Source organism: Taurulus bubalis (assembly GCF_910589615.1).
Source record: "Taurulus bubalis genome assembly, chromosome: 11".
NCBI lineage: Eukaryota > Metazoa > Chordata > Actinopteri > Perciformes > Cottidae > Taurulus > Taurulus bubalis.
This window is the reverse complement of record NC_136599.1, coordinates 12,785,927-12,811,599: the sequence shown is the minus strand read 5'-3', so window position 1 is coordinate 12,811,599 and position 25,673 is coordinate 12,785,927. Positions and strand designations below refer to the sequence as shown.

General features: G+C 41.2%; 1 protein-coding gene across 1 annotated transcript in view; it reads right to left on the bottom strand.

Annotated features, from left to right (window-relative positions):
• Positions 1-25,673, bottom strand: part of LOC306743991 (ERC protein 2) — a gene marked incomplete at both ends in the record, with an annotated part of 102,130 nt that overhangs the window by 66,098 nt on the left and 10,359 nt on the right. The window contains 4 exons of the mRNA XM_079226550.1: positions 6,228-6,395; positions 18,391-18,558; positions 19,338-19,430; positions 20,699-20,854. Coding sequence (XP_079082676.1) covers positions 6,228-6,395; positions 18,391-18,558; positions 19,338-19,430; positions 20,699-20,854 — 585 coding nt within the window. The remainder of the gene's footprint in view (positions 1-6,227; positions 6,396-18,390; positions 18,559-19,337; positions 19,431-20,698; positions 20,855-25,673) is intronic.

The following is a 25,673-nucleotide window of genomic DNA, read 5'->3' as shown; positions in this document are numbered from 1 at the left end:
AAAGCATGAATATGGATTGAGACGACCACAATGTTTGAACATGAATAACACATGTATGCCAAAACCACACCACAACCGGCTCTGCGTGTGTACCTCCCACACCCGTGCCCCCGCAGCGAAAGAAGAAAAACGAAATGAAAATGAAGAAAATAAATAAATAAATGCATCATTATGCATTGGTCATGGTCTTGTAGACCAAGGGCTCGAACAGAGCTCCCACTGTTCTGATTGTGATACGTAAGACTGAAAATGCCGGCACAAACCTAGCATATGCATTTTTCGTTTTTCATTTAAAGACCTCATTATTTTTTTGTTAAATTCAGCCTCTAACTATTAGGATCAATGTAGGGATCAAACTACAGCGATGACATCATGGTACCATGATATAAGTCATGGTGACTGTCCATGGAGAGGCCTCTAGGAAAGGATTAAAATCCTCATAATCTCCCGAGACAGAAAATAGGGCACCAGTGAGTGATATATGTTGCAAATTAAGATAGTCTCTGCAGTGGTGCGCTACAATAATTTCAAAAGTCTGGTCAATCTGTGACTCATCCGACCCCCAGCTTGGGAGTCATTTCTCCAGTATGTAAAATGTCACTGGCTATATTAAAGAACTGATTGCCAAGGGGCTAAAGAAGGGCGCTTTACCATTCAGTAGTTCCACACTGCAAACACAGCTGACCTTTAACCCTCATTCTACCTCCACATTTAACATACAAGGACTACTGACTGAAATTAACAAGAATCAACAACATCGTAGCAAAATGTTAACTAATTTATTTTCAAAACATTATAGTTATGTAACTAATCTTAAGAAAGAGATTATTTATATTTTAGGAAAGGTACAGATAATTTGAATATTGTGTAAATAACTAAAACTAAAATTGCTAGAGCACATTAGAAAATTTGTCTTTGCTTCATCTGTTACCATCTCCTTCAAAATGACTGACAGAGTGAAACAACTGTATTGGGAGTCCCCGAGGACCTCAAGACCTCAATACATTGGTAGATTTTTTTAATTTCTTTTTAAAAGACAAATTAAAACATGAAGAGAAAAAAAAGGTAAAAAAAAAAAACCTGGAATGACAGAGTTAAACACCTGTGAGATAAGACTTAAAGTATACTTCTGGGGTTTGCAGGGACCCATGTTGATAGGATGAGGATTCAACTTCAAACTTGGTTTTACTGAAGTACTCTAATGTATATGTATAGGACATGAAAAAACTTGTTGAAGGTGACTAAAGCTAAAAGAAAGAAAGCTCTATCAATCAGTATGTAAAAGTCAAATAAATGAAAAGAGAAAAGTATACTAAAAACTGAAGGACTTAAAACATCCAAAACAACACAGGGCCACAGTAGAAAGGTATTTCCATTTGGTTTTACGCCCACATAAAACTCCAACAGACAGTTGTTGCTCTCAGCTTTCCAAATGTCAATTCCTTATGACCGGAAAGAGAGCAAGTTTGCATCCACACATCCACACAGATTCACACACATTCACACACACAAAAGTGAAAACACATTATGTCACACCAGTTGATCTGTCGTCAGCCTGGGTCATCAGCACGAACACTCGGCGTGGAGGGGAATTGGACCCGCTTGTAGTGAAGATAGAGAGCTCGTCGTAATAACACAGATGCATCATCTTAACCCTGAAAGCTCTCCAGGAGGAGGACACATTTGTGTGCTTGAGTGTCTGGTTTAGATATTGACTCTTTTCATCAGGGAGGCCTATGAACTGTGTTTAGTTGACTCATTCAGAGCTGACAATTTTATGAGTTGGAGGACAGCCACTCAATGGACTTTTAAATGGTCAGGGTCAGTCATGACATAAGATGTTTTTTACAATTGTAATCCAATGACTTACAGTCTGAAACCGGGAAGGAAACAAGTTAGGCTTGAACTCATTCCCGTTGTTCCCCTTGCATACAGATTTGTTAATTGTTGTGTCCTTGAAAACTGGGCCCCAACAAAGAAAAAATACTTGCAATGAATGCTTCGTCAAAACTTGTTCATGGGATAGTCCAGACAAATATCTATAGCAATACATGGATGAGATGAATTTAATTTATAAAAAAAAGACATTCAAAGAATCTACAGCAATATCTTCCTCCAGAAACAATGTCTTGCTTACTGTTATTGATCTATTCACGTACTGAAGAAAGAATCTGGATATAAACAGTTGACAGTGGAAGTGAAGTTGATTTTTTTCTGCAATTCACAATCCAAATTTTGTGACTGAAGATCGCAATGAGGTGAACAATATGTCAGTGCCCTGCCGTTGTATAACTCTGTTTTAAGGTATTTCTTGGCATTTTGCCTTTAATGGAAAGCTGATAGTATTGCGATAAGGGGATAAAATGTAACAACGGTCTGCAGCTGAAATCGAGCCTTGGACATTGCAGAAATGTGGTATGCGCCTTAACCATTTGGCTACCAGGAGCCCTGACTATGTTCTTTAAATAGTCATCACCTCAAAGTTTTGAGTCATTCTGTATCTGTATCTCTCCACTATCTCTGGGTGCAGGTAGCTGTACAACACAACTATAATATAGTGAAGTAGTGCATAGTCTGGAAAGGAAATACAACTGCAACCACATACCACCCTTTAGCAAACACGATCATGTATTCATTTAGAAAACAAATCTTGATGTTTGCTGTTAATAATCTATTATAAATTAGTATATACACATATACATTATATACACACATATGTATAAATATATACATGTATATATACATCTACTTATTAATACATACTGTATATATGTTTATCTTACTTGTGTGTAGTAGAGAGTCTGTTATGGTGAGAAAGAATTACTGCTTGTAATGTGATGCATATAATTTAGAATTTAGAATTCTTAGAATTATTCAGAATTTAGAATTTAGAACTTAGAACTATATGCATCATGATTGAAGTGGCTCAAGAGAATTGTGGTGAACTGTTGAGCATTCATTTCACTGATCACTGAGGACTGAGACATTGAGAAACAATTATTACTCTCAACTTAATGGATGGCACCTTCTTTGATGGTTAATACCAACATTTTTCAGACAGAAACTTTGTATCTCTAAAAGAAACAACAAGGAAAACAGTAGTCATATGAATATAAAATAACTGCATGCTTCCATGAGGCTTTTAGTTGGTCGGTTAAAACACTTTTCATTGAAATGGTCAAATGAATTAATAATAATATACTGTACTATTTGTTTGTTCATGCATCTATCACTAGTCATCAAGTTAAGGCAGTATTTGTGTGCTAGATGAATCTCCAGCCACTGTCTGTGCTGAGGCAACAACAACAACAACAACAACAACAACAACAACAACAACAACAAGCACCGGATGGAGAGTTAAACTGGCTGGCACAAAATACCCAGCAGCTCCAGAGAGAAAAGATCCGTCTGGACAACAAGACTAACTGTCTCCTTACCAGTGATGGTAAAGAATATGATCACCTTCAACATGAGATTGCCAGAGTGATGCAGAGCCCATCTTTGCTCCATAATCATATCTCTCTGGAGAAAGACATGTTGGAGAGGCAGAAGAAGGTAGAATCCAAAAAACTAATGTGTGAGGAGACACGTACAAACAAGATGAAGGACGCTCTGGAAATGGAAGAGAGAAAGAGGCCTTAAAAAAGAGTGGGCTCAAATGAATGAGATGAAGAATGCCTTTCAGTTGGAGAAGGACAACATGCAAAATTAATGAAAAACTTTCAAGAAAGAACTAAAGGCAAAATATAGGAGAAGAAAGGCCTTTACTGCAGAAAAAACTGCTATGTGTGAGGAAAGGGAGGTCTTCAAGATTAAAAAGAGAGAGATAGTCATAGCGCAAGAGGCTTGGAGAAGGAGAACATAGAAAACAAAAGAAAAACCTTCAATAAAGAACTCAGGGTCCAACGTATGAAAATGAGTACATTTGATGCTGAAAATGATGCTATAGCTGATGACAGGGAGTCCTTCAAGGAAGAAAAGGAAGAGATGGCAATGATGAGGAAGGCCTACATTCAATAAAAGGCAGGCATCCAGAGTATGATAAATGCTTTCCATTTGGAGGAGAACATAGAAGTTACTGAATGTTATTTGTAATGTGTTGAAGTCCAACAAGTTATTTTGATCACAGAAAAAAACTATTAAATATTCCAAAATATATCAAATGTATTGATTTTTTTTTCAAAGCAAAATTGCTGGTCAATAATTTGAAGAATTGTGATTAAGACTCATTCTTAATTTCAGTTCAGTTGAGATCAAGGCATCAATTTGATGTGATATGATGCAATTCTACTGGAGCTCACTTACTTGATGGTCGACCGATAGATGTTGTCGCCACACAATTTGCATAATAGTGCAACTTCATGAAGTGTTCCAAAATTGTCGAAATCAAAAAAGGGCTGTGATTTTTAGGGTTTTGCATATTTCCTTTATATTTTTGACAAAACAAAAGTTGCATTGGGTAGCATGTGGGTTCAGCATCGTTTTATCCCTTCAATACACAAACCAGCTTGTAAATGTCAAAATGATTCATTAATATGTCAACAGGAAAGCACAAATCTGCAAACTGCAAAGCTAAATTAAGCTACCAAATGGAGCTACACATTCAGGGCAGCCTCAACACATTTGATTTGCTGGATGTAGGATCAGTGTCTTTGAGTCAGGAAATACATCCTTGTCATTTAGATTTGTGTTTGGGGAGGACTTTGTGCTGCCTGACTTCAAACACACACAGAGCTTGACCATGCATTTTATAATAATCCAGCAGTAATTTAGAGAGTATGAAGCCCAGAAAGGAAACTAGATTTGACTCCTAGCTCCAGTTCTGCTTTCCCATGTGACACAGCACTGTAAGTTATAGCCCCCAGGGACTGTTGGGAAATAGGAAGTTTGCAAAACCAATCAGAGTGTGGTGCGTGTATACAGTATGGCTAATGGAGTGAAACACCTGTCAGTTCACAGAGTAAAATACTTGGCCTGGTTCTTCCAATATTCTGTCAGACATACTAAATATTGTTGCTGACCATCAACACATCAAAAATGTGGCATGATTATGGATGTTATTGATTAAATGTGTATCTATTTAAGAGAAAAACCAGCCATCATGCCAATGACAGGCAGCATAAACCAAAAATCTGCTTTGTCATCATCCAACCCAATTTAACTGAGCCTGTATGAAACTGGCAACAAATGTTTAGAGTAAAATAGTGCAACTGTACACAGCCAAGTAATAAAATATCACAAATAGTGACTCAAATTTGAAACTTCCCACCAAATAGCTCCACCTTTGACCGTGAAATGAAGTCATAGTTGATATCACATAGTGATATCACAGAGTGGCCCAATTTATGGTCCAATGTATCTGCTACAAACAAGCTTATTAAGCGACTCACATAAAGAGCTATATCTGAAATCCAAAGGAGAAAAGCGCAGTGAGCACATGAAGGTCATTGTTAAGCTTCTCACACAGAAACACCCTGAGGTCACACAGACATTAGAATGCATTTGAACATATGCATGCACACACATCCACGTGCATACACACTGATTCATGGCACTGCATGTGACCTTTGGAGCCCTTTTTCTTTAAACTCAGCAAGAGGGAGGTTGGAAGGAGAGTAAGGAAGATCTAATTTGAGGACATGACAGGAAACAAGGAAGTTGAGAGGGGACCTTTATGTGTGTGTAATTGGTCTAAAGAGGAATTGCGAACATGCACACCACAGGTGGCCACAGGCCCTGTCTAAATAGCTAACCTTATAAAAGTCATTAAGGCCTCTACAACATGCCGTGAGAGCATTTGCGAGTATGCTGTCTGGGTATAGGCTGTGTTTATGTGTGAATGCATCTTTGTTAACCAAAGGTAATAGAGATCAACTGTGAGTAGCAGATCTTACTAAGCACACATTCATTGGTTCATTTAAAAACACTCTTACTGTCTATTCACAGTGCCAGAGGTCATGTGGCCAGAACAGAAAGTGAATTTCCATTATGGCTGGTTAACCAGGAAAGGTTAACTGAATATCTGCACTTCTTTGTTACTCTGTAAAAGTGATTTAATTCAATGAGCAATTGTTTTTACAGGCAAATGTAGAGTGGAAAAGGAATCAATAGAAGTAATTGAGAGAGATTTTCTTTTTGTCGAGTATAATTAAACACACCAGTTATATGTTATCAGGTGACAATTATTTGTGGGTATGTCACTACATGCGACCCCTGGACTCACTTACCTTCTTCTGCAGGACATTAACCTTCCTCTCCTTGACATCCAGCATGTCCTTCATGTCTCTGATCTCTCCAGTTAAAGTGCTCTTCTCATCGGTCAGGTCCTGCAGCTGCTTGGTCTTCTTGGTCAGGAACTGTTCCTTCTCCTCCAGACGCACTCGCAGAGCATCGACCTAGAAAAGACCAAGACAAGAAGTTCAGATAGGCAGATAAAAAGTCAGACAGAAACTTGAACAGACAAAACAATCTGGATCTGGCTGACACATAGTCAGCAAGAGAGCTGCTGTACAACACAAACTATATAGTTATACTGAGAGACAGGTAGGCAGAATGTCAGACAACCAGAGAGAAAGAGGGAAATAAGAGTCAGAGTGGGGAATATAAGCCAATATTCATACAGTTTTGCCAGATAGGCTGAACGTAGTATGTAATAGAAATAGACCAGATTGACTGAAAAGGAAACATTTACAAAAATACAACTTTTTTTTCCAGTATGTCACTATTCAGTACTGGAACTGACATTTCTCAACACATTCACTTGTTGACATGTGGAGGTTGTTATGGACCTACTGTCCCTAACATGAACCACTGTGAACAGATGCCGTGAAAGAGAAAGAGAGAGAGAGAGAGAGAGAGAGAGAGAGAGAGAGAGAGAGAGAGAGAGAGAGACATACAGACAGAGACTGTCCCATCATGTGTTACTGAGAGTGCGGTGTGATTGGGCCAGTGCTGCCAAAGATCAGACTGCTCCCACACTTCACACTCACACATTAAAATCCTCCATATCTGTTCACGTGCAATAAGATGAGTGATATCTGAGCTCGGTCCACAAGGTATTATTGGACATCTATCAGTGTTCTGCTGCACCGCCTACAGTAACCCACACACACGTGCACTAACACACACACACACACGTGCATACATACACACTCTCAGCTGGCTGTCCTGCACCAACGATGTGGTCCTCTGTTGCTATTCAATATACCTGATTAGATTTCCAGCACTTTTTGCCATGGCACAATGAGTGAACCCATTTGAACTTAATTTTATTGTGTGCATGTTTTTTAAATGAATTCAGGACACACACACACTCACATGCATTATAAGAAAAGAAGTGAGGGAGGTCTAATTAACAGTCGTTTTAACGAGCCTCACTTGGAGACAGAGTGTGAAAACACTTAAAGCACAGGCTCCGTTATACTCTCCAGCTCATCTTTCAACTATGTCACAGGTCACTAAAGGAGAAAGGACCAATGGTGGAAAGTAACATTAATTTACTGAAATACTGTACCTCGAGTGGATACCTGATGCTCCTTCATATTTGTACTCCACTACACTTCAGAGGAAAATAAGTTACTGATTTCACAATTATAGTTACTTGCATATTGAGTTTAAAAACCTACAATTAGCATATACAATACAATGCACTATTATACTGTTGATAAAACATGACTAACAGTATGAAAATGAGTATGAATTCCACACAGCTCCGATATTTATATACTTCCTACAAATGAAGTTAAACATTTTGTGAAAAGGGGTTTTCCTTGTGTTTCAAAGCGTTATAGAACGATCATGATATCAATACAATGAGGCAATTATATACATATACAAAAAAAGTTGAATCAAATGTTGCTACTTTAACTTTCATAAACACACAACAAACCACAGTACAAAAAAACAATAATGTGGCAGAAATGGAAAATAAGACATATGCTGAGAACACAATCGAGTGGTATGGTGTTGGGCCTGCGTTAAGTCCTACCTGCTCGTATGAGTTTGTGTAAAATGAGAGTATACCTTGCAGGCCGCAGACACACAGAGGCCTCCTCTCAAGCAGTAGCATTAGAAAGCAGGCCGGGACCCCCAGGTGTAAGATGGTGAAGTATTTATCTCATATTGCTCCTCTGGCAGACAACCAGAGACTAATACTGAGGCCTGCTCTGTCCTCCCCACTCCACACTGGCACACGCACAAACACAGGACACAAACACACACACACACACACACACACACACACACACACACACACACACACACACACACACACACACACACACACACACACACACACACTAGTGGCACCACTAATCCTTTGTGCGTACAGTTTGTTAGCACACGCACATCATCCTGTACTGCACCAATGTGTTTCCACATGCGTGCATGTGCATTAGTGTTGGCCACTGTGTGTATGAGACAGAATAAGGGAAAGGCAGAGAACCCCCTCCACTCCAACCCCACCTGGCAAGGAGCAATTTAGCAAGAATGCAGCAGAGAGGCCTAACAGGAAATCCCTGCTGTCTCACCTGCACTGGCCCACTAAGCTGTGATAGTACTGTACAGACACCCTGCTAATACCCTCTTAAAGCACTCACCGCTGCCAGGCACACTACACGAAAAACAAAGAGGGAGAGATGGACAGATGAGGAGGGAGGGATGAAAGGATGGAGAAGAGTTGGGGTGAGAGCAAGGGGAGAGTTGAATAAAACACACACCGAACACCCACAATCACCACATACTGCCAAAGCCTTTCACAAACACACACACACACCGACCAAGTGTTCATTGTTTTCTGTTTTTCTCTATATTTTATGAATTGTACCTTTTTCTTTTTTATCTCATTGTTACTTGGCCTTTTGGCAATATTTTCTTAATTACACTTGTACAGATAACGCATATTGATGGGAATTCTTCAGAGCACATTAACACCACCGACATGCTGCTCCTCCACCGGCTCAGACTACGACTCCATCAGCAGGTCTGTAACAGGAAATACTGTATGGCTTTATCAGCTGGCACACATGCTAAGATGATAGACAGCTAACAAGTCAAGGTGATTAACCTCTCACTTCTCCTTCAATTTCCTCTCCAATTTTCCTTTCCCTCTAGTCCTGTTCATCTCAATGTCGCCTTCCAGCTAAACCTCTCACTTTCAACCCGTCACTTCTACCTTTCTTTCAACACTCCATCCTCCCATTCATGCTCTATACTCTCCAGGAGTTTTCCTATTGCCGTTTAAAGGTGCAGGGCCTGCGGTGAGACAAAGTGATGTGTCGGTGTGAGACGTCCCTGAAGTCCTAAAGCCAGGTTGTCTTTGGGACAGGCCCACATTTCCCAGCTATGACTTTGTAGCTTTGTGCATTTCTGTGTGTTTCCATGTGAGAATGATAACACGCAAAGCAGAACTCCTACTCTCTCAAGGACAACTGGGGTACTGATTCTGTTTATGTATGTAGACACTGGGGACCACATCCTGTTTTGTTATCAAAGCTTTTTTTTGGTTTAGTCTATGGGAGAAAGAGTAAGAGGTGAGGAAATAAAGTAGAAGGGCCAAATGCAGCCCAATCTGTCCCAGATCAAATACAAAAAGAACATTGGAGATTGCATTGAGGCGTTTGAATAGATGGATTAAAAACACATTTTTATCACCCCATCGTCCCCCAAAAACCCCACTTAAGCTTTCCAGCCCCTCACTCAGCACCATATCATTTAAAAAATGACTTTGATATGTTTTCAAGATTCTGTGGTTGCATAACTATTTATTATTTGTAATGTCTGGAATGTCTTTAAATGAATAGCAACAAACTAATAACCACTCTAAAGTGTGCAAGTACACATGCATATATTAAACGGTTTCCTACATGTACGTATGCATGAACCAGCAATTAAACATGCAGCCACATGCATAAACACACTCATTCTCCTTGATTTCCTCTCTCATGCCTGCAATGACAGCCAAATGTGGATTCTGGACACTGGTTAGCAAAGTAAAACAGAGGCTTAAAGAAAACAGCTTCTCTGTTTGTCCTCACCTCCCCTTTTCCTGCCTCACATTTCATCATAAAAGTTTTTTTGGCAGGCAAATCTGCAAAGGTATCAGGCCCAGCGTCGGCTCTGGGCCACAATAGACAACACAGGATTATATGAGTAGACCACAGTCAAACCGGCAGAACTAGAAACGACCACAGCAAAGGCCTGGGGATGCACCGATAATTGCATACTCACACACTGACAGTTGCACTCTCACTCACCCACTTGGGTGCGAGTAGTCGTAGTTTGACCAGAAATCCACTTCTAATATGATCGCATATCTATCTCTCTGGCTCTTTAAATACCTCTGACCTTCAAACATGGACACATTAACACACAGACACCATTTTACTCATTCTGTGTCTTTCGGTTCAATAAATAAGTATGAGTGACACATCAGCTGACAACACCACCATAAAAGTCTTTGAATCCCAAGTGTGGGTCTGGTGGAGTGTATAGATGTCTGAACTCAGGTCTCTGCTCGGGCTGCTGTGGTGCACTAGACACAGCTGTGTGGGCTATTCAGTTCACTGGCTGTATGATGTCCAGCCAGCCTGTATAAATACAGCACCAGGCAGCCATTAGACATAATTTATTTAAAGGCCCATGCTGTGAAATTAATCATCTAAATTTATGAAATAATGTTTGACTAATTCATGTTTGTCTAGCCATTAATGTGGCCAAGTCTGGATTGTATCACTAAAAGGACAAGGGCTATCTCATTTCAAGATGATGCTAGACCACCAGAGAGTCTCCCATGTTAGCTATAATCATTCAAATATCTATTTTTATTGAAATATATGCATCAAAGAGAATCCAACACACCCTCATATGATGAAAAAAGAAGAGAATGAATGTGGACTGCTGGGTTTAAACAGCCAATTGCTGTTAGTTTTGCTTTGAGTGACTAATATCTGTTTTGTCAAAGATTGGTAAAAGGTGAATACAAAATGGTCAATCCAGTTTATGAAATGCATATGTTACAGTATTAACAGATAGTGAATACGCATTTTTTACTGTTGGCTGTGAGAATAACTAGTGTTAAAGTATCCATAGTTTCCAGATGAGGCAAAATAAATGTCTAATAGATGTCAAGAGGTCACTGTTGGTTGTGAGGTTAGACAGCATGAAGACCAATGTGGGACTTATTTTCCTAGTTTATTAATACATGTTGGCATGTATCTACGTGTGTGTGTGTGTGTGTGTGTGTGTGTGTGTGTGTGTGTGTGTGTGTGTGTGTGTGTGTGTGTGTGTGTGTGTGTGTGTGTGTGTGTGTGTGTGTGTGTGTAATTCATACAAATACACACACACACACAAAAATGAGGCATTTCACAGAGCGACCATGAACAAGGTCCGAGCTTCTCCAAGACCCTGGATTGATTCTGAGCTTTATTATTTACACACCTCCAATTTCATACAAGTGCACACACACACACACACACACACACACACACACACACACACACACACACACACACACTGTATTTACAAGCACATGCACACATGGAGGATTCTCTCCACCTGAGCTGGCCTCGCCAGACATGACGACACCGGGGCTGATCTGTGCGGAAATTAAGGACGTTCCCTGTCCTGGGTATTAAGCTTGATGTCATTTGAGGTGTGTCATCAAAGCCAGGGTTAAGGCAACAGTCAGAGCTCTGATCAGGAATCGTATAATAGTCTGATCACCTCAGGGTCGGCTAGGGATAATAAGCGGATATAAATGCCTCACAGCAGGGCCTGTGAGGTGGAGTTTGGGGCAGTCTCATTGTATACTCCGACATCTGTGGATCAAACCATGGCAACACAGCTGTCTGCCCACAGGCTACAGAGGGAACATGGGAAAGCACAGATGTAAAAAAAAAAAAAAGCAAAAGCGCAGACAGGAACACACACAGCACTCCCAGGATTCACTAACAAAAGGATCTTTGTCAACAGAATGAATGAGCGTTTTCTGCTCAAGCATGAAAGACAATCATGTCATGCCTTCAGTATTGTACCAGAGGTTGGATATATGACACAGAAAATGTAGGCGACTCAACTCAAGTACCATCACACTAACCTTCACTGCACACATCTGCCACATTCCCTCCTTCTCCCTCCATCCATCATCATTACCCCCTCCAGCAGAGATGGACACAACACACACATGCACGTATAGAGGAAGAGGCGCTGCAGGCGTTCCCCCTCATTAACACTTGCTCCTTCTTTGATTATTTTTCCTGATCATTTCCAGTGCCGCATGCCAGTTGCTACATCCTGTTTCCAGGGAATCCATTTCCTGTCAAACCACACTGAACAGTCACTCTGGCAAACATGTGCAGAACAATTGTGGGTCTGCAGTGTACAGTAGGTTCCAGAAATTTGCTTGATTTCTGCTTGATCAACAAGTAGAAAAGTATCTTGTCATTCTGTTGTTCTGTCTAACAAGCTGATCTTGTACAGAAAACTGCTTAAACAAAAGCATAACATTGTTTACAAGAGCACAAAGCCCTTCTTAGATCTAGCCCCTAGCACCCCCTTAGATGGTTCGAGGCACCATAGTCTCAAAGAATTCTGTGGGAAACACTTAAAAAATAATAATAATAAAATGGTAATAATACCGTGAAAATCTCATACTGTTACAACCCGACCAAGGGGTAAAAAAGAGCTATTTACGTGATGTTGATGTTATCACATCCAAATACTTTTAAAGCTCAAAAGCAGAACTCTAACCCAACAGTCATTAATTCATTTCAAATCAAATGTGCTGGATTAGAGACAAAAAAAAGATACATAATTGTCCCCAAAAAGGAAGAGAAGGGAGTATACACTCTTAGGTCCATACTGTATGTTTGCTTCTTTGGATTCAATCATTCTATTAAGAGACCTTCGATCAACCAAGTTTGAACCTAAGTGGGAGTGAAACCTCTTGTGTATCCTTGTGGCACTGCATCTTTGTGTGACTGTGTCTTTATAAGTCTGTGCGTGTGCGTGTGCATGTGTGTGCGCGTGCGTGTGCACTTGTATGAATTTAGAGGTTAAGTGGTCTGAGCTAAGCAGGGTAACCCTGAGGAGAGCAGAGGTCAGAATAAAAGAAAGAAGAGTATTGTCTCTGGCTATTGCTATCAGCACCTCACTGCCTACTGGTTAACCACCCGCTGACTGACAGCAGACCAAGCGAAGCCCTAATTTCTCTCTGTGTTTATGTTTTGTTTTTTTTTGTTTAGTTTCAAAATGTGCAAAAATAGAAAACATGAAAAAATAGAGAGAAATAGAGCAAAAAGGAACTTTTCATGTGGGAAAAACCATCACACAAATTAAATTGACCTTGGATCTCCTTTTACTGAACGCATAATTTAAACTGCAGTATGCACGACAACACAGATGAGCAAGTTATTATGTGCATATGCATAAATAGCAGTGTGCACACTTGTGTTTGTCGGATTTATTCAAGTTTACCTCGTTCCCTGTATAAACCATTAAATATCTCATCTCCATTCTGACCCCTATAACTTCACTTTATGGCTTTTACACATGGCCTATGAAGAACTTGCGGGGGCTTTATTTTGGACGGCGCCATGTTTTTACTGGGGGCCCTGACGCTTTGCTACTCACACTGCATCCCAAACCGCAACACCCCAGGAACCCAGGAGCATGCTGTTGGGCCTGAGAGTGGTGACCATGGTCAGTCAAGTTCAGATGAGGTCATCGACTATAACTGGTCTGCAAAGGACTCATCACAAGAGGCCCAAGGTTTAAATGTGAAGTTAATAATTAGTGGTCAGCCAAAAAAGGAACTGTTTTCCATTTGCTTGTGCCAACCACACCACTGTCTTCCTACGTTCGTTAACTTCTCACCCAAGTTTAATTTGCACATACACCGGTGGTACCAACAGATGGAGGACAAGAAAGGATAGAGAAGAAGGCGAGAAAATGAGGGAGGTGAAGAAAAATGGAGGCAGATAGTATGAAGGAAGAGAAAATATGGACAGAGGGAGCAAAAGTGAATGAAGCAGAAAGAAAGACAGAGAGTGAGAACACAGCGGGAGGAGAGAACAGAGCAGACTGTAACCAGGTTGAGACCACATCTTTCCTCCGCCTCACTACCTACATGAACCATTAATCAGCAAAGAGAACAAGGAAAGATCAACAAAAACAGTCCAGCAGGGACCACAGCCCACCGTACAATCGCATCACTCACTGACAAAAGCCCACAGCCTTCTACATCCATCAAGCAACTCTATTCTCTCACTTCTAACTTACTCCTGTCGCTCCGTCTTTCCTTGATTCTTTCCCTCTGCTGCTCAAGATTTTTTTTCCTCCTATTTTCCTCTTGTTTTCACTATTCATCACTGTCGTTATGGTTGATGTTAGCAAGTAATTTTTGAGTCATTTAGATCTTCTTCAAGTCATTACACCTCAACCTCAAAATCTAAACTCAGTGGAGGTCTTCTGGCAAGACACACTGCTGACACCGGAGATAAGAGAGAACACCAGATATGTGGCATCACATCTGAAAAAGTTAAACTAAAATACCACAGACTCTCTGTAAAAAGACATGTTGCCACATCACAAAATATACATTAAAGGCGTGCTGCTAATAACACCTCTGTTGGCCTTCAGTGAGGAACAAAATATCAAACGTCATGTTATGTGCCTGATTCAGACTTTGACTTCAGGTCTGGAATTCCCCTGTGTTGGTAAGTGGCCACCAACAAAATGGTCGCCTCAAGTGATGAACATATAAATCAAAGCAAATCAACCTTCAGGAAATGTAAATGCTAACTAAAATCTGCCAGAGACATTAAATACAACATGATTTGTTGCATTCAAAATGAAGGTAATAACCCAGATTATGTCTCTCAAGGATCATGGAGTTACCACTTAAGAAGACAGCAATGACACAAAGAGAATGCCAAGACATGATTTGCGCTAGTCTATATGTCTTTTCACAAGAATTTCTGCAATAGCTTTTAACCAGTGAGCCACAACACACAGGACCTCCTTGTTTTACTGAAAGTGAGGAGCAGGGTTCAACACAGACAGCAGGAAAAAAGGTCAAACAAACGTCCTACCAGCAGCCGATCCAGTCGACACATACAAATAATTTGCTTTCACAAAGTGGAGGATGCACTTGCTCAAGGTGCTCCACAGCTCAACAGCCAACATCCCTCTCATGTCATTAGTTGTATACTGCCATGTAGATGAGAACACAGTAGCTTTAAAATAATGTGCAAACAATAACCGTGTGCTGCATTAACCATGTGTAACGAGTAAGCATGCCTTTTATTATTATGCCTACATTTCAATGATGAAAAAAGAATGCATAGAGTGTTTTAGTCCATCCTTTAGTTTCTGTTATTCAATGACTTGAGAACAGACATTGTGGGCAATTTACCCTAACGCACACCCGCCAACACACACAATCGGATTTGGTCTCTTTCAGTACAATGTTTATGTTTCTCTCAAAGAAAACTAAACATAGTGGCAGCACCTGCAAGCCCCTTTACCACTGAGGTTATGGCCGGTTGCTTTGTCGCTGGCTAGTTAAATATGAAGGAAGGTCTCTGATACCGGATCTGCTGGAGTACAATTACAGTCCTGCATTGTTGTGATCAGGGCAAGAGTGACACATACACGTACTGTATTAAAGGGTTAAGTTTCCAGAGATGTGGGCAGCCAACTCACAATGCTTACACACGCACATTATTTTCCACATTTTCCAGTTATCTGGAGCCGTATTCAATCACGCCCATTTAGAAGCTGTCCTTAACTTTGACTGACAAATAAATACAGTTCCTTTTTCTCATTCCCTTGCTCACAGTGCCTGCTCTGTTCGCTAACTGGTACCTTCTTAGTCCCATCCTGCTGTGAATTGCTTTTAGAGACAAGTCTGTGAGATGAAGCTGCTCCTCAGGTCTGGGAGACAGGAGACAGGAGACACCAGTCTACTTGGACTCCTGTACCAATCACTGTCATTCAAGACCTGCCTGGCACACACACAAACACACATACGTATATGGGGAGGGGTATGATGCCCCAGTAGTCATGAGTGAAACTGAAAGGAAATCTGGGGCTCTTTAGGAATTTTAAATGAGATGTAGGAAAGCTGAAACAAACTGCTGAAGGGAGATGAAGTAATAATATGAGGAGAGCCGAATGACAGTCGGACAGAAGAAGAATGCAGGGCCACGGCTGGCCTCAAGCGCACTCAATATCTTTACTCATTCTCTGGTTTGCCCACTTAGTCCAGGAAACCCTAGATTTTCCCAAGCGGGGGAAAATGCCACTTCAATAGCAGGGAAAACGACTCAAGACTTGACAGCGTATACATATTTATGTGTGTATGTCTTTGCGTGCGTGCGTGCGTGCGTGCGTGCGTGTGTATGTGCGTGTGTTTGCGGTGTTCAAGATCGTATCTACACTGCAGTAGCCTAGAAGTGAGAGGAAGACGAGCTACAGAGCACAGTGATGCATCCAGTGCCCACTGAGCATTCAAATATGTTACATGTATATATATATATATATATATATATTTATATATATATATATATATATATATATATATATATATATTATACAGTATATACTGTACCTGCCCACTCAGGTATATACCCCTCAAGCAACTACAAGTATAGTCTTTACCAACAAGAACAAGTACACTCTAACGGTGCAATATTCATGGTGCCATGCGTTAACTTCTGTATACAGTATGTTACTATATTCATATAGAAAGGATATATGAGTACATTTCTGGGTGTGATATTAGGCACCAAATGTGCTGGAAATCTCATATAAGATATGTGAGAGCAAAGTTGGCAAGGAGCGTTGTAGTTGTGCGAAAAACAAGGCACATCATAAAGCGTAGTTCACTTGTATCACCATATATAAATCACTATGTGGACATGTACAAAAACACATTGCACTCTTTATGCAAATTACCAAAGGGAACCATGAGGATAGCAAATAATGTAGGACACTGCAAACACGCTGTTTTCAAAGTCACATGCTTTGAAGTTCATGGTCCTGGTCAGATTTATGGCACAAATTATGTAAAAAAAAGGCAAAACAGAGAGAGGGTTATAACCTAATCAAAAAAAACATTGTGTTCATATCACTAGAAAGAGCATGTGTATATCAATGTGTGGGGTAAAGCTATGGAATGGGTTACGACAATCGTCTGCTGCAGAAATCATGATTCGTCTCACTTGTGAATGAAAAGATGTAGAATTTTAGGTGTGAACCACAGGTTGCAGAGACGCTGTCTCCCATTCCCTCGCTCGGTATGTAACACTTCTAATGGTGCACAGCAGCAGAAGGAAACGACATGTTTCAGCCCCAGGCTTTCCTCAGTGACCAGAGACATTTGTGACCTCTAAACAGCCGGGGACCTGCCTTGATTTCCAACCAATTGAAAAAAATCACGATACAATCGTAAAAAAAACAAATACTAGTAAGAAAAATAGTAGCAAGATAATTTAAGTCATATGAAGAAAGGTATCATGTTACTGTTCTTGTAACAATCCTGATAAGTGACCAGTTGATTTACACATTAACAACAGAAAATGCATGTTTGTACATATGTAAACATCATGTGCAAGAACTGTGCAAAGAAATAAATCTCTCCTGGTTAGCCATTCATTTACATCTATGACAAACATTTCTTTACATGCCCTTTCAGTAGTGCTCAAACAAAAACCTGTACACACAGAAGAAACCAGCCACTACAAAAAACTATTCCTTCTAGTATAATGTATTCTGCTAGCTGCGAGGGCCAAAATTCCTTGCACATGTAAGGACAATTAGGCCTAATTTTGGCCCAAATTGCTTCCTGTAATGATGAGTGGACATAGTTAACGGGCCGTTCTCAACTGCCTAACACAAAGAAATCTAAAGTTTTAAATTATCAGTTCCAAGTCTAGAGTGATGGAGAAAAATGCAAAATGCTCCCCGCCCAACACACACACACCTCCATCTCCTTATGTACAACCCGCCTCCGTCCCTAACAGCAGTGATAAAATCATTACAGCCACAAAGTTTTGAAACTTCAAAGATGAAGAGGAAAAAGCTGCCAACTTTCTCCATCCAGCCTTTTGACTAACTGACCCTCCCACATGGATCGGCTCACTGGTGGACTACAGGAGCCAACCACACAGAAAGTGTATCCACCCACCTCAACGTCCATTAGAGAAACAGAAAGAGAAAGAAACCAGGAAAAAACGTGTACACTTGCAGAGGTTGTGATGACCTCTGTCATCTAAGTATCTGTGCACGCAGGTTGGTCATAAAGACTAGGTGGTCAGTGCACATTGATCATCATCACAGTAAAATGTGCCAGTTGGACCAACAGCTACTTTTCTGTGTGGGTGTACTGACCTCTGTCTGCAGTGTATTGGCCCGTTGTTCCTTGGCGCTGAGCGACTCCTTTAGCACCTCAATGTGTTGCTTGCAGTCGGAGTTCTGATTGGTCAGTGTTTCTAGTTTGGTCTGAAGAGCCTGCATCTCGGATTCTTTCCTGTTCAGCTCCTGCTTCAGCTGCTCACTCTGATAATCACAAACACAAGTAAAAATGTGTTATGAAAACATTTTAGTCATCATTAAGTCAGCCGATAACAAAAACTTTCAAAGTGAGAAAAAATAGATGTATTTTTCCATAGCAAACACATGCAGGCCCACAAACCACATACACTGAAAGGGACAATGTTCCCCACACTTTGTTCTCTATGAACAGGACTTTCAGAACAAGGGTTTTGGTGGGGGGGGGTCCTAGGCCTACTGCTCTATGGACACACCAAATCAAACAGCCAAGGAGTGAATATACATGCAGGCAGACAGAGTTATGGGGGAGCAATATTACACTCACATAGCTGACATATTACAGATTAGTTTAAGATAGGCCTTATAAAACAGATCAGAAAACCACAAACAAAATCAAATGCATTAGTAAAGGGAGGTTTCTGTGCTAGCAAGTTGCAGAAGATTGTCATCTGTCCACTGGCGCCAAAAATGCACAAAGCTGATTGGAAGAGAGATTTCTCTAATTTTGTGATCAGGGTTAAACTCATAACGGGGGGATTATGACTGGACAAGAGATTGGCCAATCAACCCACTGAGAAATAAAGAGCCAGAGAGGAAAAGGGAGACAGGGAACAGAATAAAAGGACATAGGGGCCAGAAGGTGACTCAGTATGGTGAGACTGGTGAGTAAGACAGGGACAAAGGAAGTAGCAAATGGTATGGAAAAAAAGAAGATAAAATGAGGGGCAAGAGTATGAGGTGAAATATATGAGTGGAGAGCGGAGAGCGGCTAATGAGAGGGGTACTTCTTGTTCTGTGATCCAGGGCTGTTTGGTGCTGAGGAGGAAGGAGGGAGCTGCTCTGATGGAAGACAGATATGGTGACATGTGACTCTGCTCCTACAGAGACACAAAGACAAGAAGACAGCAAGCCACTAAACTACAGCTGGGAAACTGTCTGCGTGCTCCGAGGATTCAAAATGTTACACTTGATCAAGTTGGAAAAGATAATCTGGATATAAATGTCATAACTTGGTCATGCTTGAAAATTGCATGTTCTCAGAAGCCACTTCCTGGTGTTAGTAAATCAAAGCCCACAGAGGAAACCAGAGAGGATAGGGATGCTGTCCTCTCTGGTTTCTCTTATCACAGTTTAACCTCAACACCAGTCGCCACCGCTGCTGAAAGACCAAGACCCTAAACACTTCAAGGATATAGAATGAATCTGTGTGACTGCGCATGGTGTTTCTCTGTTATGTAGAAAGATGAGACAAGGGAGAGCGAGCCAGTGCCATCATTGTGATGTATATCATCCCAGGTCAGGAGGGTGAGGAGAGAGCTGTTTCCTCTGTCGCTGCAAGCTCACATTCATCTGCCAGGGCCCCATTCATGAAAACATCTCTTTTATGATTGCATCAAGAACTTCCCCGACGCAATGACAAATGGGCCCTACAAAGAGCACCATTAATGTACAAAAGAGGCACATTTTCACATGGAGCTCTAGTCATGAGCCTTAGCCATGATGAACACTCACTCTGTGAAACTTGAATCTACATTAAATATGGCTTTTGTAGATATATTCATGTGCCTATTCAAATGTGTGCATGTCAGTCCGGGGCACTGTCGGGTCTCAATGAATAAACCATACAGCCTGGAATAGAGACATATTAGTCGGGCCTTTCTAAAGGTCTTCCTGCCAGCTGAAGGTAGTAAACTGACACGGTGCCCTGCAAGCCGATACGGCCTGAGCTTGTTCCCTCAAAACAGTCAGCCGTCACAGATAGGAGAGCAGTACAATGCTTGGTCATCACACAGGTAAGGTAGGTAAGGCACACAAATAGTTCATGGGAAATAAGAAAGAAACAAGAAACCTCCCTCTGAATATGAAAGAAAAAAAACATATATATTTACAAGCGTAAGAGTTCTTGGTATCGTGCAATACGGGAGGCTAAAAGTCTCTAAAAAGCAGCCAAAAGACACAATATTCTGCAACATGTAGTTCATCAAGATCTCACCACACTCATGTTTGCTTCTCCATGAGCATGCAATGGCGACATGCAACATGCACATAACAGGTTTTCACGCAGTCATAACCAATGTTTCAAGACATGCAACGCTCGGGGAATGCAGTTTGAAGTTGGCTCAAGTGGCGTGCAGAGACATTCTACCTTAGTCTTCATGAATTTAGAATGGCTCTTGTAGACCTCCACCTGCTTGAGTTCATCATGCCTGTCATCAGGGTGCAACAGGCCACTGGTCTTTAACATCTGGACCTCATCCTCCAAGTCTCTGATGTTCCTCTCCAGGGAAGAAATCTTGGTGTCCTGCACCAGCAACAGTAGGCAGGCAAAGAGTCAGCAAAGATCTAGTCTCGCATCTCCACAGCGGTGTATCGTAGCTAAAGAAAGGTCAGGCTCCACAAGTTATCATTCTGGTATAAGGGGAAAAATGCTCTGGTTTGTTTTTTGTTTGATATTTCTTTCACCCAATCATCTCGGGCAGCGTTAAGCACAGGATGCAGCGGCAGTGCCCTTGCTAAATAGATCGCACAGAAAGCGGAAGGAGAGGAGCTAAATGCCAGCTAAAATAGGCGGCTACACTCGGTGTGTCAGACTAGCAAAGATCTGACTCTGGATATTAGGCTCTTGACAAGGGTCTTACCTGTCTCAGATACCATTGATACATCCATCAACTTATCCCTCTAAGATGTCATGCAAAAAAGTACAAATACAGAAAGAGAGCAGGTTAACGACAAAACTAGATAAAGGCTATGCAGTCTCTCCAAAAAGACTTTCATAGTGCTGCGCATGTTTGTTCACATGAGTCATGAGTGACAGAAATAGCTGTGTAAAGAATATAAAACGGTAGCTCAAGGGATATGTTGAACCCTGGCTCCAATGTTACAGAAATTATTGGACACAGCCTTGATCACACTCAGTAATTAAACAGGGATTCAGCAAATTCACAAAGGAAAATGTAGTGTCCTGTATCTAGATCATAACTATTTCACGTGTACTCTTATCTCTGACAAGAATGTCTGGTAAAATAGGGGAAATGTCAAGGCAGGCACTTGTGTGCAGCCAAGATGTATCTATGAGGGAATGGAAGGGTCTGTCATGGACAGGTTCTAAGGTTGTTTAGCTGCATGGGTTCAGACATACGTCAAATGCTAAACCTTGGAAGAGAAGAGACAGGTAATTGAATAAATGGAAGCAGATTGTATGATGCCATCAGCATAAACCACAGGCAGCATATAAGCATCTGACCTCTCTTACATCCTCTGACAACAGCCCTGCCTAGCACCAGTGCTGCATACCATCCTAAACAAACACAAGTAGAGACCAGGCCTCCACACAATACAAAAATGACTACACACAGACTATGTTTTTCAATCATTTACATTGCTTTATGTTGATTTCTAATTTATAAACCTCGCTCTGTGTTTATTATCAGATTGCTATCTGTTTCGGCTCCAGAGCACAGAAAGGAAGAGAAACAAGGCAAATCCAAAGAAAATATAGAGGGTAATATCAAAAACAACATTCAGTACAATAGGATGTACGAAAGGCTGTGCCTCAAAAGCACTGAAACATGAACTACTGTATATGAAGGCGCTGCATTCCAACCAACGAATAATTTATAATAGGGCTACGGGAAAACACGAATACTGTATACTTGTAGCCCATGTTGAGTTGACAGAAGGATTAAGAGGTGATCACTTATTACTGTACCTGCCAGACAACGTCAGGATCAAAACAGAAAGGGGTGTTGGTGTTCTGTAATCACAAAACGGAAACATACACCACTTAAAAAAAGCAATAGCACACACAAACACACGCACACACACAATGTAGGAAAATATGTCATACTCATCAAATTCCCCGAAGGAAGACTCTTACTGTATCTTTCTCTTCCTCCCCCTTCATGTAACTAATCTTTCTGGCAAAGTTTGTTACGACTTTGTAATTAATGGAGTCAGATTCTCTCATGCATTTGCAACAATGTGAGCATCTAAGCACATGTGCAGCCTGTTAATAGGCAGACAAATCACAAAGTATGTGTGAAAAATAACTGCGGTTACTGCACTTTCAGAACAAGTGTTTGCCGAATGAACACTATGTGTGTGTGTGCAGGGGGGTCTGTGCATGCATGTGGAGTCAACTGCATTTTTCACAGCTCTAACGACTTCAAAGGGCTGAGATGAGAGTGAAAGCTTCCATATGTGACATTTGAAACAAATTGAATAAGTGCTCAACTCTGCATGGGCCAGTAATGGCCTTTCCATAAGCATGGCCGCCATACGGACACTAGACAACAATAAGACAATGTCTTTTAGATTGTTTGTGCATGTATGTTTGTGTCTACGTTTACAAGCCAAACCCACACCTCTACTTCTGTTTCCATTTCAGCAGTGCACATCAATAAGTAAAGGTTTATTGGTATGAAGCTGATATTAGACTAAACCAGACAACAGGCTGCAACTGAAAAGCAAACTACACTGCTCAAACATCACATTTTATATCTTATCAACACCTAACGCAGCTCATACTCGCTGATATCATACACACTCTCCTTGTAGCATAATATTACGGAAAATGTTGCTTTGATTGCTTTTGTCCAGATCCACTGTAAGTCCTACCTTCATATCAATGACCGTCTGTAGAGCCCTGGTCTTGGCCGGATCAGCCTGGAGCTGGTTCCTGCGATGGAGCTCCTGGGGAGGGACCCGGTAAAAATAAGCCTGGCGGCTCATCATCTTTAGCACTTTCTAACACCTACAGCTTCAGAGCCACTAAAAAAGACGATCAGTCAGACTAGTTCCAGTCTTTATCGCTCTTAAAACTGCTGGTATCCTCTACTGTACATCCTTAAAAATTCTGGTTTTGCAAAAAAACATCCCATGATCTTTAAACTGGACCCTGTTTGATGCTCTCCTGAGGACGTCTTTCCATCTTTAACAGCAGGTGTTATGTTCGTGGCTCTTTTTCCCGTCTGTCTGTCTGTTAGCAGGAAGAAGACCCTCTCAGCTATAGGTCATGAGAATTGGTCTATTTCACTCTTTCCCTCTTTCAGTCTTCATCTTTCTATTTCTCATCTCTCATTAACTCTGTCTCTCTCGCAGATGTCTCTGGCAGGCTAAAGCTCTTGCTTAGCAACACTTTGTTCCAGCACATGCGCGACACTTCTTCTATCAATAATTAATGGCAGTTCTGACCTACAACTATGCCCACACACGAGCACACACACATTCAAGCAAATGGACACACAGCAGGTTGAACATACTTGTTATATATTAGGATAAGTTCGTTTGGGATTCAACTGCCAGTAATGAATGGAAAGCATTATAAATTATCACAGTATTTAAACTTGGATTGACCATCTTGTAATCGTGTATTTGTAACTTATTAGACTGAAGGTTTCTCATAAAGAATGAAGAAAAATACAATATTGCCATTTAAAACGCCTCTAAAATGACCATAGATCTAAAACAACACCTCTCTAAAAGAGTCACAGCTAAAGTGAAGCATGCAAGCTAGTTGAGACTGCAGGCTCTGACGCTAGTCTCAAGGGGAAGATATCTACTGTCACAGCAGCTATCACATATCTGTGCAGGTATGTGTGCGGTCAGAGCAAAGATACCAAACATTTACTATACGACTGCATCGTATTCTCATCTTAATTAACTCCTACGTTATCCGACTGACTGAGCTGGACATTTTCTTAAGCTTTATTTAACCAGGGAGGTATAGCAGATACCAATGTTCTCTTTTTCATGAAGGCTCTGTTCACACCCACACAGCCACACATATTCACACCCAGAAGCCACCCAGCACAACCACTGTCTGATCTGCTGGCCACCAAGCGGCTCCACTGAAGCAGTTGGGGGTTAGGCGCAATTCAGTTGTGGTGATGAGGCCATTGCTCAAAGGCACCTCAGTGCTGGCAAATGCTGCTCTTTGAAATCAATCCCCACCCAGAATTATCTTTATTGAACAACTGGCTTGCTAACCGCAGGCTCTTCACAGCTTTAGGCCACCACCTTCAGCTTCACGGGGGATTTATAGCGAGATAATTTCATTTATTTGTACTCCGCTTATGCTGTATTACATTGAAACAAAATGTGTCATCATAGACAGAGTTGCAGGGGACAGAATATAGGCTTCATAACAAACAAAGAAATACTTCTCCACGCTAGTTGAGAAAAGTGAGGGCAGCTGCATATTGGCTGGGGAAAAAATACAGGGAGAGGCAACAGGTTGTCATGGGAACAGAGAGAGACAACCGGTTGCTCCTATTATTCCTAGTTCTCCCAGTGAGTTGAAATGAGAGTAGACAAGGGCCTTATCTTCTTGTCCATGTCAGTTGTGGTTTAGGAGGGATTACTGCCGTCAGATCATGCCTCCCACAGACTGGTATGCCCACTGCTGCCACGATTCTAATCTCCTGCTGACCATATGTGTATCAATGTGTCCCTGTAAGTGTGCGTCCGTTTGTGCACATATATTTATCTGACCCATGGAGTGAGTGTGTATCAACTCCTTATCATCACCGGTTACAAGTACAATAAGGGAAATTAAGTCATGCAAGAGAGCATGTCATCAAAGACCGTCTTCTCTGCTCCACATGTGTCAGAGGACCGAGCATATGGAATGAATAGGATCAAACGTAACACTTTAGCAATAAGTGCCGGCATCCTGAACGAAGGATACGGTCAAAAGGTTCAATTCTAGCCTGAAGGCAATTGTGTCATGTATGCCATGCGCAAACTAGAACATGAACCGATTTTACACACACACACACACACACACACACACACACACACACACATACACGCAGTCATCAATCACATTCCCATCCCTTCTCGATCAGTGAGAGAAAAAGGAAACACATTTGCTTGACACAAATGTGTCCGCCTATCAGCTCAACGGCTTGAAAGAGCAGTTTGAAAAGACAAAGAAAGAAAAAATAGGAGGGAAAGCTTTTCTGAGAAATAGGGAGGGGGTGAGGAGAAGGTTTGAGGGGTGTATTTGTATGTTTGTTCTTGCTTATTTATTTGCAGTGTTCTTATGATGTTAGTTGCGAGGGACTTCATTAACCAAGGATGAAATAAGTCAAACAACAATGGAGCCTTAAAAAGTCCCA